The sequence below is a fragment of the Phocoena phocoena genome, chromosome 1 (genome assembly GCF_963924675.1).
Source record: "Phocoena phocoena chromosome 1, mPhoPho1.1, whole genome shotgun sequence".
NCBI classification, from domain to species: domain Eukaryota; kingdom Metazoa; phylum Chordata; class Mammalia; order Artiodactyla; family Phocoenidae; genus Phocoena; species Phocoena phocoena.
This window is the reverse complement of record NC_089219.1, coordinates 22686346-22701431: the sequence shown is the minus strand read 5'-3', so window position 1 is coordinate 22701431 and position 15086 is coordinate 22686346. Positions and strand designations below refer to the sequence as shown.

Genomic DNA, 15086 nt, shown 5'->3' with positions numbered 1-15086 from the left:
GTCATCAACTGGTAGCCCCGAATGGCCCCCATAATTGGACTGAGTAGTCTATATGACTTAAAACAAGTGTTTGATGATGAATGCTTTAAAGCTGGAATGAATCGGTAAGACACCAAAGCTAAATTTCAGCTCTAAACTTTCAGATACAGATTATCAATATACAAAAGCATTTATCTCACTCATTCTCACAACTGGTCACATGGACAAAGTACTCACTCCTTCTCCTGTAGGGATTTGCCCATTGATGTTAAGTGTTCGAAAGGGAGAGTGAGTGGATAAGCGTTTATCCCATTCACTAGGCTGTGGTTCTGGTACAGATTCCATGAAGTTCTTTTTCAGCTCACTGATGCTGGCATGATGTTTTTTGATCTCTTCTTGACTTTTGTCTAAATCCTATAGTTGAAAGGACAAGATGCAAAACAATAAATATTCAGGGGAAAAAAAAAACACCAAGGGGAGCCCATCATAGACTATGGGCACTGGTAGAAAATACACCACATCCAGGATAGATGTTGTTAATCCATAAATTACATTCAAATTGTAAATATACAATATGGTATATTTGCTTTTTTTTTTTTTTAACACAGTGCTTTTCTTGGAAGCAGTGAAGCATCGTAACCCTATAGCTCTTAGCAGTTATATAAACCTATAGGTTTTATAACTCTTTATAAAGAGCTCACTCCTTAATTTTACAACTCTTCTTCCCATTACAACACAGCACTAGATCTCCAACTCCTCATCCCAAGCAGATAATCCCACAACTCAATTAGCCTCAGCTTGATAGGAACTGATTTAGGCTCAGCTCAGGCAGGATGGAGATAGCAATAGAGAAGGAGAAACTGTTAAACGAAGGACATGGTGAAAGATTCAACTCCCATCATGGGTTGCCTTGCCTTGGTGAGTTGCAACTGTACAGTATCCCTCTATTTCTACCTGGAGATAGTTTTGCTTTCTTACCACTAGGTGACTGTTGCTGGGTTTTGGTAAACAGGAATAGCCCTTTCTCGATACAAAAATTTATTACTGGAATTCCTGGCTCAAGCCTCCAGAGCAAGTGGTTACTATCTCTGAATAATTACTCAGGGGTATAAAATATAATGGATTTTTTTTTCTTTGTCAATACTATCCACACACACTAAAAGCCTTATGTTTTGCAGCTTCTGACAGCTTCACTTCATCCCTCAGTACCATTCAAACTAGGGACCATCTTCCAGTAACCGTCAATGGATGGGGAGTGATTTAATAAGAACTTGTCAAATACCTTATATGTCTCCCTGACGACTTAAAATAACTAAACTGTTCCAGCAGATGTGACTACTGGACAACTAGGGGGAAACTCTCACAGGCGATATTCCAGGGAGAAATGATCAAAACTAGGCTAATAAAGCTGTAAATAATATGAGAAATAACATTCAAGTTTATGTAACAGGAGGTATAAACCAACTTTCAAGAGACTTGGCCAGAAATAATCTGGGAAATACAACGTGAAGACAAAAACTCAAATGTTCTTGGTCCAACATATTTCTTCAAAAAAACCCTCAAAAGGTCTATGCTTGAAATCAAAACATGTGGGAAGCCTGTCACTTGATGACTGCTAAAAATTCTGTGTTTATTATATATCAAGGCAGCTCTGTATCCAAGAAAAGCATAATACTAAATATATCTCCTAATATGCTGTGTGAATTTGGGGATTAGACTTTTTTTTTTTGGCTCCGTGGGAAACAGCCTCATTTGGTGTTGAGGGTTGGGGGGAGGAATTCATTTAAATAAAAATTTGTTTTAAAAGTTTTTCCTGGGGCAATATAGGCTGCAATTAGGTAAATTTTTTTCAAAAGCAATGTCAAAGAGAAAACAGTATAGGAAAAAGAATCAATGAGGCATATGAAACAATTTTGATTCTGGAGATATTCATTCAGAAAATTCATTTAATAGTCTATTCTTTTTATTTTTGCAAAACTGAATGATGTTTATGTGCTTTTAGATCAGTCAAAGAGAAAACTAACCCAAAAAGGGCAATCCTGTAGCTCCCCCATAAGAGTACCTCTTGCCTGCTGAGATGAAATGTGAGTATAGCTCAAGAATATGGGCTTCACCATGGGGAAACCACAGTTTGCACTTTTGTTCTAGCTGAAAGCAAGAAAAGGCATGTTTACTAGCTAAAGAAAAGCAGGAACAAGGTCAGTCAAAGACTCAGTAGTAGGCTGAACAACTGAGACCCATCAGGCATGGAAGGCTTTGTGACCTAGCTCCTGACAAAATCAAATCTGCTTGGGCCAAGAACTAAACGTATTTGGGAGGATTAAAGGTGAGAATGGAGTAAAAAAAAAAAAAAAGAAAAAAATGATTGGGCTTCCCTGGTGGTGCAGTGGTTGGGAGTCCGCCCGCCGATGCAGGGGACACGGGTTCGTGCCCCAGTCCGGGAAGATCCCACGTGCCGCGGAGCGGCTGGTCTCGTGAGCGGTGGCCGCTGAGCCTGCGCGTCCGGAGCCTGTGCTCCGCAACGGGAGAGGCCACAACAGTGAGAGGCCCGCGTAACAAAAAAAAAAAAGAAAAAAAAATGATCAAGAGAGGCTATGATAAAACTATAACTCTCTGGGTTATTAGCCTCTTACTATAAAAGAGTGGTGATTTGTTACTTGTCCTGCCTAGCTTTTGATTGGCTTGGAACCTGAGAAAATAAATGTTCCAATAAAATCAGCAGCTTCTGAGGGAGCTTTCTCCATCCTTCTTAGCTGGCTCTGTTGGAAACCTGTGGGGGCACAGAGTTAAATTAAGATCTCAAAGGGACCTGTTCCAAATAGAATTTGTCACAGAAACTTGCAACAGGTTCTCATTGGGAGATGGAGGAGGAAACAGTAGATCTAAAAATGAACTCGACCTTATTTGTGCCAGAACAAAGCATTAGTGGGGGTGGGGTAGGAGTAGGGGGAGGAGGGAATGCTTAAAAAAAAATCTGCTAGAGTGACAGATAACTTGAGAGAACTTCCCTAAGTGGGGGAAAAAAACTTTTACAATACTAGAGAATGATGGTTAGCCAAACTACTTGGGCTGTTTTCAGATTAGACACTTCCTGATGCCTATCATCCTATAATTTTAGCAGCAATCAAACCAAACATTTAATTAAGTAGAAAATATTCTCAAAAGATAGTTAGTAGTTTTAATTTTCAAACACACACTTATTTAGAAATCCCCTCTCATGGCTGTCAGTGAAATACGGGAAAAACATATCACACACAAGGACTTTGTGAGTCTCAGAAGCCATAACACACCTCATTGAACAAAGGACAAATATATGATTGGTACTGCAGGTTCCAGTTAAGAGGCAGAATTACAGATGGACAAGTCAAGAAATAGGCATGTTTGGAATTGGGAGATGTTACATTGTTGAGTATAAGGAGATCAACTGATATCTGTTATTCTCCCTAATCTCAGAAGCGGAACCATTCAGGTCTAGTTTCAGCTATGCACTAAAGCAAAGAGATCTAGTTACCAAGTTTGAAATATCCTAGGGTCCAGCCTAAGAAAACTTCATGTTACATGAGGTAAACATATATAAAACACTTGGTATTGTGCCCACCACACAGTACATGATTAATGAAAACTGGCCATAATTTTTATTTTTATCAAAGTACTTATACCTAGCAGGCACTCAAAATATATGTATTGACAAAGAATAGATGATGTTAAGTAATTACTGGATGCTATTAGAGTTCTATCTAAAAAAGTTGCTTCAAACATCCACTTTAATAATATTTACCATTACATATGCTCATCTTTCAGGTCTCAGCTTAAGTGTTACCTCTTCATAGACAACTTCCCTGTCCATCTTATTTAGAGCAGGTCCTTTTTATTAGCACAGCATACTATTTCCCCTTCATAGCTTTTATAATAACTTGTAATCATTTTATCAGTATTTGTTTACGTATTTATTGTTTCTCTCTTCCATTTGTCCCTACATTGGATGCTTCCTGAAGGCAAGAACGATTTATCATCTTCCTATATAGTTACATTTCCTTTATACTTGAGTTAAATCCCTGATGTCAGAATTTATACCCATTTCTTTTGGTTCTGTCTTGAGTGGAGTTGTAAGATAATTAGATCATTAGCTTCCAGGTAAGAGTTTCTGAAGTGTAAACATGGCCTGTTTCTGTACAGAATAACTCCAATTTCCGGATTTTTCCTCATAGAGTTCCTCTAATCTTCTAGTTAGTTTTTTCCTTATCCCGTGTGGAGCCTGACACTAGATAAAGTATACTAATATAGGCTTGGTGAAAATCTGACCGATATTAAATACAATGGGAAAATGACCTTACAATTCCTACAGCACATAGTATGTTGCTATTTCCGAATGGGAAAAAAAAAAAGTGTAGTTTAATAGAGTTAGATGGACCCTAACACAAATCCTAGCTTTACTGATTTACCAGCTCTATAACCACAAGGGAATTACTTAATTTCTCTTAGCCTCAATTTTCTCTTTAAAATAAAAATCCCATACCCATAGGCTTGTTTTATAATTAAACTATCTAATATCATACTAACTACTCATCAAATGCTAGCCTCCCTTCTTTCCTTCCTGTATCTTACTTTTTTCCCCCCTGATTATTCTTCTGTCATTTTTTTGGTATCCTCAAAAAGTTAAGTCCATTTTGAATTGTGATCACTTCTCCTATTTTTCCACATTCTCCTGATTCAGAAGATGAAAAAATTGTATAAATTTGATGCTTGAAACATACAGGAGTTTATACTCTTGGGCAATTCAAGGAACTTTTAAACAGTGATGTAGTTCTTTCTAAAAGTGGGTAAAACAATGGAACCATGGGATGCTGAGGTAGTCCCAATCATATATTTTTTAGATAAGTATGAGAGATGGAAACTAAAGAGTCAGAAGTGGAGATGGTTGCATATCTTCATGTTTACCAACATGCAAAAGCATTTTAAACCTAAAATTCTCTCATGCAATGGCATGCAAAACCAAACGCAGCATAGAAAGAAGAAAGGGGATCAGCAAAGAATGCAGAAGGTTACAGGCAACCAACTGAAATAAGCTTCAAGTTCATACAAACCTCCAACATTAAATTGCTATGTCTGATATAAATGTTTTCACCATCTAGTCTCTCTCTCTTTTTCTGTGAAAATGAAAGAGGGAAAAACAGAAAAGCATAAAAAATTAAAATGTTGTTCTTGCGCGAAAAAACTGCAAATTGGCAAACCAAAAAAATATTTAAAATTAACTGTCCATAGCGCAGCATATGCCAACATGAAATGGTCACAGAACCACAAGGACACACAGAGGACATGATTACCACTAGAAAATGGATGACATTGTTCATGAATGATGGAAGAATGCGACGATGTTATTTAAATAGACAGTGCTCCTGGCTTCATTGGCGTCTTACATAACAAGCTGCTTTATGTTCCTCTGTGAGCTGTTTGAGGGTTACCTTAAAATGCATGACTTTAAGAAGCCTTGACTCTCCGTGTTCCATGGAGTAGGGAAATGCTTTAAGACATTATTTAGCGTTTTGGACATTATTTCAAACTTAGTAATACTGCAGGTATGTATGGCTCTAATATCTTCCATAAGAAAGATCTAAGGGCATTTTATACATGGTCAATCAATATTCTATTCAGTAAGAATTGATTCATCCTACTCTATGGTTGGGAAGAATGAGACACAGAACAGCCAAACCCATAATTATTAGCAATACTGGGAGTTGCTGCTATGATGGTTTCCATAATAAACATGCATAAAATACTGTCAACGATTCCAAGCATATGGTACCACTGTGAAATATTTCTTATAAAGTTTAAATATAAAGGATAGATTTGGCCTTCACTAATTATTTCATTCTGTTTAAAAAGATATTTTCCTACTGGAAAGTTTATTTTAATGAAATTTTTCAATATATAGTATAGGATTATAATTTCTTTGGTATACATATGTGTGTATGTATATGCATATATATACATAACATGTGTATATGTATACCTGTTATTAGAAAGTAATTTTAGATTAAGAGAAATCAATGAAAAGAATGGACCACTGTCTTTTTAATGCACTTTGAAAATCAGCATGGGTGATGGTAAAGTGATTTTGTGAAAGTGAAAAATGGCTAACCTTCCTCATTCTTATCAGATCTTCACTTTTTTCTGCAAGCTTCTGTTTTGCCATTATTAAAAAAAGAAAGAAAAATGATAAAATATTGGCTCATTGAAGTTTTTTTGAACCTTCAACTTATAATTTTTTTTTAAGGAGCAGGGAGTGGGAGGGAAGAAAAAATTGGGGAGGGAGGGGAAAAGGAATAAGTGGCCTATTGGCACAAACCTGTATTTGGTCACCATTTGAGGTGGGTACTGTGACCTCGATGTGGGTTTTTTCCACCTACATTTAAGAAATAAAGTGGTAAAAACATTTCAGGTTAGTAGGTTTCTACGAATAGCGTCATTTCCAAATCAGCTGCATCTTTAGGCTGCTTGTAAAATCAGCTGATATGTAATCATGATGCAGTCTTACGGGGGTATTACAGGCAAGGACACTGCTCTCAAGAACAACCTGTTAGTTCACCATCACATTCTCAAAGCTGAAGAGGTAATATGGACAACCAAAGGATCAAAAAAGAAAATTAAGGTAATTATTCTATTCATGAAGAAAACATTTATACTTATTGATTAAAAAGTACTTATTAAAAATAATAATTTAGACTTTAAAAAGTCATATGTTTTTGTTTTGCTTTTTAAAAAGGATGTAGAAGTATCTTAAATAACATAAAAACAAATTTACAAATGAAGATACCAATGTATGACATACATGACAGAAACAAAAAGAACATCTTTACAGTTTAGAGCACACATAAAATAAACCACATATGACACCAAGCAGGTAAATACAAAAAATTTTGTTAGTTGATCAATATATTTAAGGAGGCAAGTTTAACCCTTGAGTTTATTAGACAACAACACATCAAAATAAACTCAATCCAAATTGTTACTGATGCATGCAATTACTTCCAAGGCTGATTTATAAATAAGCACACACAGGGCTCAGCTGCAACATTCAACACACTGTAATCTCCTCTCCAGGGAGTTGGAGCCCATGTGTTCGGTGGATGGAAAAGATTCATCCTTAAGAACAGGAAGAGAATAACTAAGGCCTCCTGCCTGGCTTTGAAATACCTTTAGCAGCAGTCATTTTATATACCCAAAATGGAGTAAGCATAAATTTAAAAACCAGGGCTTCCCTGGTGGCGCAGTGGTTGAGAGTCCGCCTGCCGATGCAGGGGACGCGGGTTCGTGCCCCGGTCCGGGAAGATCCCACATGACGCAGAGCGGCTGAGCCCGTGAGCCATGGCCGCTGAGCCTGCGCATCTGGAGCCTGTGCTCCGCAATGGGAGAGGCCACAGCAGTGAGAGGCCCGCGTACCGCAAAAAAAAAAAAAAAAAAAAATTTAAAAACCAAGCGTGATCAATGCCTAAAGCACCGGATATATCAAAATGAGAAAAATTTTTTTATTAAGCGTCAAATCAATCACCCTGTATCATTACGTTCTTTACAGAACCTCATTAATCTGTGGTTTTGATGTACTCTTTCTTTCTTTTTTTCTTTTTCTGGCCGCTGTGCAGCTTGCGGGATCCTAGGTCCCCAACCGGGGATCAAACCTGGGCCCTCAGCAATGAAAGCACATAGTCATAACCACTGGACCTCCAGGGAATTCCCTTGACACATTCTTTTTAATCACACTTGGGAGCATTACCTCAGAATATAATGTCATTGTGCTGTTTCCTCTAGGACTGAATGTAAAGAACATAAGATGATACCAACCTTTGTGACACTGTCAAATCATAAGCACATCTGGCTACAGTCCTTTTAACTACTGGGGTAATTAACAATTTGGGTTATTTCTACTCTGAATCTCAGTAGAAATAACTGGGATTATTCTGGGGTTATTGCTGTGTTGCCATTAACAAGTTATTTCACCTGAGTTTTAAGTCTTTTATTGATAAAATGGAGATAATAACTTCATAGAGTTGTGAATGCTTAGCAAATGGAAGTTTTCAATTATTTTGTAAAGCTTAAATTACTTGTTTCAATGAATGATGACTTCTTGCTTTGGGTCCTTAGCAATCCAACAGCAAGAAATTGAGAGCCTCTACTTCAATCTAAGAATGGAGACCAAGTAGCAACAGTAGTTCTATTTATGCTCCTACAGAGAATATCAATGGAGATAAAGATGCACATGAGGAAAGGTACTATCTCCACACCTGCAAAGTAGGTCTTGTCAAATGACTCAAGATGCCAAAAAGCTATCTCTATCTGGCACCAACTTAGTGTTAGGCAATGAGATTTCCACAATTACAAGGCTACTTTATTACTACTGCTGCTTTATATAGTAAATACAGCTTCAGGCAAATTCCATAATTATTTTCTAACTGCTACAAATAAAATCAACTCAGAGTCACCCTTAACTCCGTCACTACTATTACAGTAACAGAAGGTTATCAGAGGTGGCTTTCAGTCTGATCTCAAAACAAGTATCTCAAAATTTATTTATATAGAATTAACTGGCAAGAAGACCCCCAACTGGCACTTAAATGGTGAGCATATAACAGGAAGTGATCTCTCCACTCTGCTGAGGTCCCAAGAGCAAAGGGAACCTATTCTTGAAGATACTTATGTCTGTCAGACAGGCAAAAGAACAAATAAGTTAGCAGAAAGCCAAAAGAATCTTAGCCACCAAAAAGATTCCCTTGCCAATTCCAGTAATCTAACACTTTTCAGTTAGTATCACAAATGGAAGGACAGTCAAAGGTGCCCGGTGAGCTACCCTAACATTAAAAACTGAAGTAGTCTAACATTAAAAAGGCATTGTTGATACTGAACCTGGTGGTCAATGTCATGCACATTTGGCTAGATACAAAAATGCAAACACCTACCATTCACTCTGGATTCAAGTTGGTCTCAAAGGACCATAAAAACTATATGTCATATTGAATAGTTTTTTTTTTAATACAATCAAAACAGAGCCAGATTGGCCACTGCTCTATAGGTAAACTAGATATTGCACTGGCTCCAAAAGAACAGGATTAATCCATCTGCCAAGGGGAGAGCACTTACCAAGGTCTTATATGGTTTTAAATTCCTTAACAGACATATAAAAATGTAATTTTTCTTATAAAGACTGCTTCTATTAATTCCTGTTGTCAACAGTGAGACTCGTATTTACTTTAATAAATCTGAACTGACAGCTCAACTCCATCACTGTTTAAATGTATGTTAAAAAACTTATCAACATATAAAAGATCAGTCCAGATACTGTTACTCCTGGGAAATCTACTAATTAAATTGGTGATTTTTCAACAAAGTTCCGTGACTGTGGGTACAATCAACTCAGAACTGTAAACAACCCAGTAGCATAACCTCCCCTACATAATGGATCTTGCCCTTTTTGTAAAGTTTCTTAAGATTTGAACAACCATATAGATGTGCTTTATATAATATCTGGATATTCTTTGGGTATGTTACACATATATCCATTTTAGGAAATCAAATTATATTTTACTCATACTAGCAGAGCTTACTCTTAAAAAGGAATGTGGAAATTCCTTCTGGATGAGTAAAAATTATTTTTAAAAACAGATGATCACAGTTCTGGTGTGTTTTACAGACTCATTTTTTAAGATTTAAGTTGGGTAAAGCTGTGGGTCACCAGAAAACTGGGATAGCTTACAAGTACTTCATGACATAATTCTATGAAAATATTTTACAGGTTAATGGGAGATATCTTCTTTCCGAAAGAGTGAGGAAGAAATAACTTTGTTAGGATCCAACAAAAAACAGTGCTTTGAGAAGCTTCCTGGTCAAGGAGTCAACACCTCTGAACCAAAAAGTGAATTAGCTAGACATTTGGGCTTATGACATACCTTCCACACTTCTGTGAGCTCTGGCTCAGGTTGCTCAGGTGGGACTTCTTCCTTTTTCACTTCAACCTGCACTGTTTCCTTTGGTGTTTTAGAAACCACTGCTTTTTTAACAGGTGCACCTGGGACGCTGCCTTCTGCGGCCTGACTCTGAGCAATGGCCGGTGCAGAGGTGGGCCGAGGACTTCGGTCTGCTGAATCAACGGCTGCTGCTATGTGAAAAAGGCACAAGTGAAGGATAAGTGAAGGCAAGAGTCGCTGTACTACTTCACAGCCACCAGGTGAAATAATTGTGACTCCAGGACACATATGAGTGGTACGGTGTCCAGTGGGTTATCATACAGAAGGCAAAAAATAAATTAGTGCTCTGGCAGGTAACTGATGGCAATAATGGCAATAAGAAAGCTAAAATTACCCTAACAGAAAAGCTAAAATGTCCTGACGATAATGTTCCATAAAGGGTGGGACAGGAGGCGGGAGGGGGGTGGACGTGGACACAGAAATATATGAAAAAAAAAATGGAAAACTCATTTTATTAAAAAGTTGGCAAGATTGTTTAACCTTGTAATCTATTAGTTTCAAGAACCTGCAAGGTAGTCTATGAAGGAAAAAATGGGTTAATTAAGTCTGATTTCTTCTATGAAGGCCTTTTGAAATAACGATCCATTTATTTATAGGTGATTTCAGGAACCTAAAAATATATTCTAGGAAAAAGGATTAAGACTGATTTCTTCTGCTAAGCCTCCTCAGAATGATTACAAAATAGCTTGATAAAGGAATCTTCTTATAAGACATGTACATATTTTGATGCTTCTTTACGCTTAAGGGCAAATCTTTGAATCAGACACTTTCCTTTTTAATTGTTTGATTAAAAAATAAAATTCAGCCACTCTATGTCCTTTGGTTGGGGCATTTAATCCATTTGCAGAACGCTCTCTGACATTAATTGCAACAAGATCTTTTTTGATCCACCTCCTAGAGTAATGAAAATAAAAACAAAAATAAACAAATGGGACGTAATGAAACTTAAAAGCTTTTGCACAGCAAAGGAAACTATAAACAAAATGAAGACAACCCACAGAATGCGAGAAAATATTTGCAAACAAAGTGACTGACAAGGGATTAATCTCTAAAATATATAAAAGTTCATGCAGCTCAATATCAAAAAAACCCCAAACAACCCGGGCTTCCCTGGTGGCGCAGTGGTTGAGAGTCCGCCTTCCGATGCAGGGGACGTGGGTTCATGCCCCGGTCCGGGAAGATCCCACATGCCGCGGAGCGGCTGGGCCCGGGAGCCATGGCCGCTGAGCCTGCGCGTCCGGAGCCTGTGCTCCACAACAGGAGAGGCCACAACAGTGAGAGGCCCGTGTACCACAAAACAAACAAACAAAAAAAAACTACAATGAGGTATTACCTCACACTGGTCAGAACGGCCATCATCAAAAAAATCTACAGGGCTTTCCTGGTGGCGCAGTGGTTGAGAGTCCGCCTGCTGATGCAGGGGACGTGGGTTCGTGCCCCGGTCCGGGAAGATCACACATACCGCGGAGCAGCTGGGCCTGTGAGCCATGGCCGCTGAGCCCGCGCATCTGGAGCCTGTGCTCCGCAAGGGGAGAAGTCACAACAGTGAGAGGCCCGCGTAGCGCAAAAAAAAAAAACAAAAAAAAAAACAAAAACTACAAACAATAAATGCTGGAGAGGGTGTAGAGAAAAGGGAACCCTCCTACACTGTTGGTGGCAATGTAAATTGGTACAGCCACTAACACACAGAACAGTATGGAGGTTCCTTAAAAAACTAAAAATAGAGCTACCATATGATCCAACAATCCCACCCCTGGGCATATATCTGGAGAAAAACATAATTTGAAAAGACACATGCACCCCAATGTTCACTGCAGCACTATTTACAATAGCCAGGACATGGAGGCAACCTAAGTGTCCATTGACCGATGAACAGATAAAGAAGATGTGGTACATATATACAGTGGAATATTACTCAGCCATACTGTTCTCCATAGTGGCTTATCAACTTACATTCCCACCAACAGTGCAAGAGGGTTCCCGTTTCTCCACACCCTCTCCAGCATTTATTGTTTCTAGATTTTTTGATGATGCCCATTCTGGCTGGTATGAGATGATATCTCATTGTAGTTTTGATTTGCATTTCTCTTATGATTAATGATGTTGAGCATTCTTTCCTGTGTTTGTTGGCAATCTGTATAACTTCTTTGGAGAAATGTCTATTTAGGTCTTCTGCACATTTTTGGATTGGGTTGTTTGTTTTTTTGATACTGAGCTGCATGAGCTGCTTGTAAATTTTGGAGATTAATCCTTTGTCAGTTGCTTCATTTGTAAATATTTTCTCCCATTCTGAGGGTTGTCTTTTCATCTTGTTTATGGTTTCCTTTGCTGTGCAAAAGCTTTTAAGTTTCATTACGTCCCATTTGTTTATTTTTGTTTTTATTTCCATTTCTCTAGCAGGTGGGTCAAAAAGGATCTTGCTGTGATTTATGTCATAGAGGGTTCTGCCTATGTTTTCCTCTAAGAGTTTTATAGTGTCTGCCCTTACATTTAGGTCTTTAATCCGTCTTGAGTTTATTTCTGTGTATGGTGTTAGGGAGCATTCTAATTTCATTCTTTTACATGTAGCTGTCCGGTTTTTCCAGCACCACTTATTGAAGAGACTCTTTTCTCCACTGTATATTCTTGCCTCCTTAATCAAAGATAAGGTGACCATATGTGCGTGGCTTTATCTCTGGGGTTTCTATCCTGTTCCATTGATCTATATTTCTGTTTTTGTGCCTGTACCATACTGTCTTGATTACTGTAGCTTTGTACTATAGTCAGAAGTCAGGGAGCCTGATTCCTCCAGCTCCATTTTTCTTTCTCAAGATTGCTTTGGCTATTCTGGGTCTTTTGTCTTTCCATACAAATTGTGAAATTTTTTGTTCTAGTTCTGTGAAAAATGCCAGTGGTAGTTTGATAAGGATTGCACTGAATCTGTAGATTGCTTTGGGTAGTATAGTCATTTTCACAATGTTGATTCTTTTCCTGCCTTCTTAAACTGAGTATTATGAACTTAACTTTTCCTGATAAATTTAGATGTATAAGCAGTAAAAATGAGGTCATATGAAGGAATTCCATGAATCAGAACAGATTAAAAATTGAAATTCACAACTACTTCATATACACAACACCAAGAAAAAAATGCTTGACGTTCTGTAATGATGTCCAATGAAAGAAATAACTCCTCAGAGGATACACAGGAAAAGCAACAGAAAACACAAGGATCTACTTTATCTTTCCTTTTTTTTTCTTTTTTAAAATATTTTATTGAAGTATAGTTGATTTACAATGTTGTGTTAATTTCTGCTGTATAACAAAGTGATTCAGCCATATATATATTCTTTTTCATATTACTTTCCATTATGGTTTATCACAGGATATTGAATATAGTTCCCTATCCTGTACAGTAGGACTTTGTTGTTTATCCATCCTATATATACTAGACTGTATCTGTTAATCCCAAACTCCCAATCCTTCTGCCCCCCCATCCCCCTAGAGGATCTACCTTATCTTTCAATGAACACTCTGTAGCCTCTTGCAAGTCCCTGCTACTCATGAGTGCTCTAAGCCAGTCAGTGCAAGAATGGCAGATGGCAGACCAAATCTAACAACACAGGGGAATGTGACAAAATATTTTGCTCACAGTTGTGTTAAAGTATCATTATACATGTGTATTCACACCTCCTCTCAAAGAATTAATTCGCTTCTGCCTGGCATCAGAGAAACATAGCCCATGCTTTCACCATGTGTTATTTTGCCACTTGCATTTGGTTTTAATCCAGTACTAATACTGCAGAGCCAAATAATTTAAGTCTTCAGCATTTCTAGCCCTGGAAATCTGTACTATATGTGGGAAAGTAGGTATAGGTGTAGAAACTGGCAGTTAGAAACAGAGGCAGAAAGTTGCATCATTTATAAAATGTGGAAGATATGAACTCTACAGGATGGTTGGTATACTCAGTGGATATAAAATCACTTTATAAATCCTACATATAATAACTTTTAATGTCATACCTAAGTCTTTGTATTTTTTTATGGGTTAATATTATTTCAAGAGTATGTTGGGCAAAAACTAATAATGCACACATTGAAATGCAGTTCAAGTGAAACATATCACCTAGGAGCTCTGGAGAGAGGCAAATTTCTTTCCTTTTCTCCATATGAAGGCTATAAAAACTATGGATCACCCCAGAGAATCATGGTAGTTGACTGGTTCTTGTCTTTTTAAACAGCTCTATTGAGCCATAAAACTCACCCATTTAGACTGTATAATTCAATGCTTTTTAGTATATTCAGTGTTGGAGGTAATGGTTACTTTTTAAGATGTTTTGGTTTTTCAGTTTTATGAATTCATTTGTTAACTATTAAAAGATTTTGATACATAGATAGAGAACACTTAACTTTAAAAATTCAATTATTTCCCATTATTGAAGGTCTAGGCAAGGAAGAATGCTGGTTGTGATCATCTTGTGGACCAATTAACTCCAGTATTATGTTGCTCTCATCTGACAACAACAGAAACTTAGTTATTTATTAGAGCAGAGAAGTGTAAAACTCAAAACCATCACATTGTGTAAAAGGAGTCTTAAATTCTAGTTCTAGCTCTGTTACTTACTAGCACAATTTCTGCTAGTACGGTATAGGTACAATGGGTATGCAGTGGAGCAGTGATCCCATTATCAGAGGGCCCACATGAATCATCCACGGATCTTGAAAAACAAACAAAAAACCCAGCTGATGCTCAGTTCCACCACAGACAGATGTGGTATCTAAGAGTGAGGCCTAGGTATTTGTTTTGTTTTAAAGCTCCAAAGATGATATGGGTGTATTCCCCTGGCAAGAATCACTGCAACCACTACTCACTGGACGGATGAACAGCTTGGTTGTGTGATCCTAGGAAGTTATATAACTTTTCTTGTGCCCTAGTTTCCTCATGAGTAAAACAAGAATTCCTAAATGTTTCTTGTCTGCTAGGTTGTTGGTACCAAAGAGGAATATATGGAAATGGTTTGAAAAGCAAAAAGTGCAACAAAAATATAAACTGAAAAATCCTTGCCATCATTATTAGCTTATCCTTGTGACTTCCCCCTCTTATCGTATGAACTA

The 15086-nt window shown here is 37.6% G+C and overlaps 1 protein-coding gene across 20 annotated transcripts in view; it reads right to left on the bottom strand.

Annotated features, from left to right (window-relative positions):
- EPB41 (erythrocyte membrane protein band 4.1) overlaps positions 1–15086 on the bottom strand; it is a 203282-nt gene that overhangs the window by 51239 nt on the left and 136957 nt on the right. For 7 of the 20 annotated variants that reach the window (XM_065884507.1, XM_065884506.1, XM_065884475.1 and 4 more), the window contains 2 exons: positions 9918–10126; positions 217–393 (listed from right to left, as the gene is read on the bottom strand). In XM_065884507.1, the coding sequence (XP_065740579.1) occupies positions 217–393; positions 9918–10126 (386 nt within the window). Of the gene's footprint in view, positions 1–216; positions 394–5063; positions 5127–6118; positions 6161–6325; positions 6383–9917; positions 10127–15086 lie in introns of all 20 variants that reach the window. The other 13 variants (XM_065884503.1, XM_065884416.1, XM_065884448.1 and 10 more) reach the window with 4 other exon arrangements.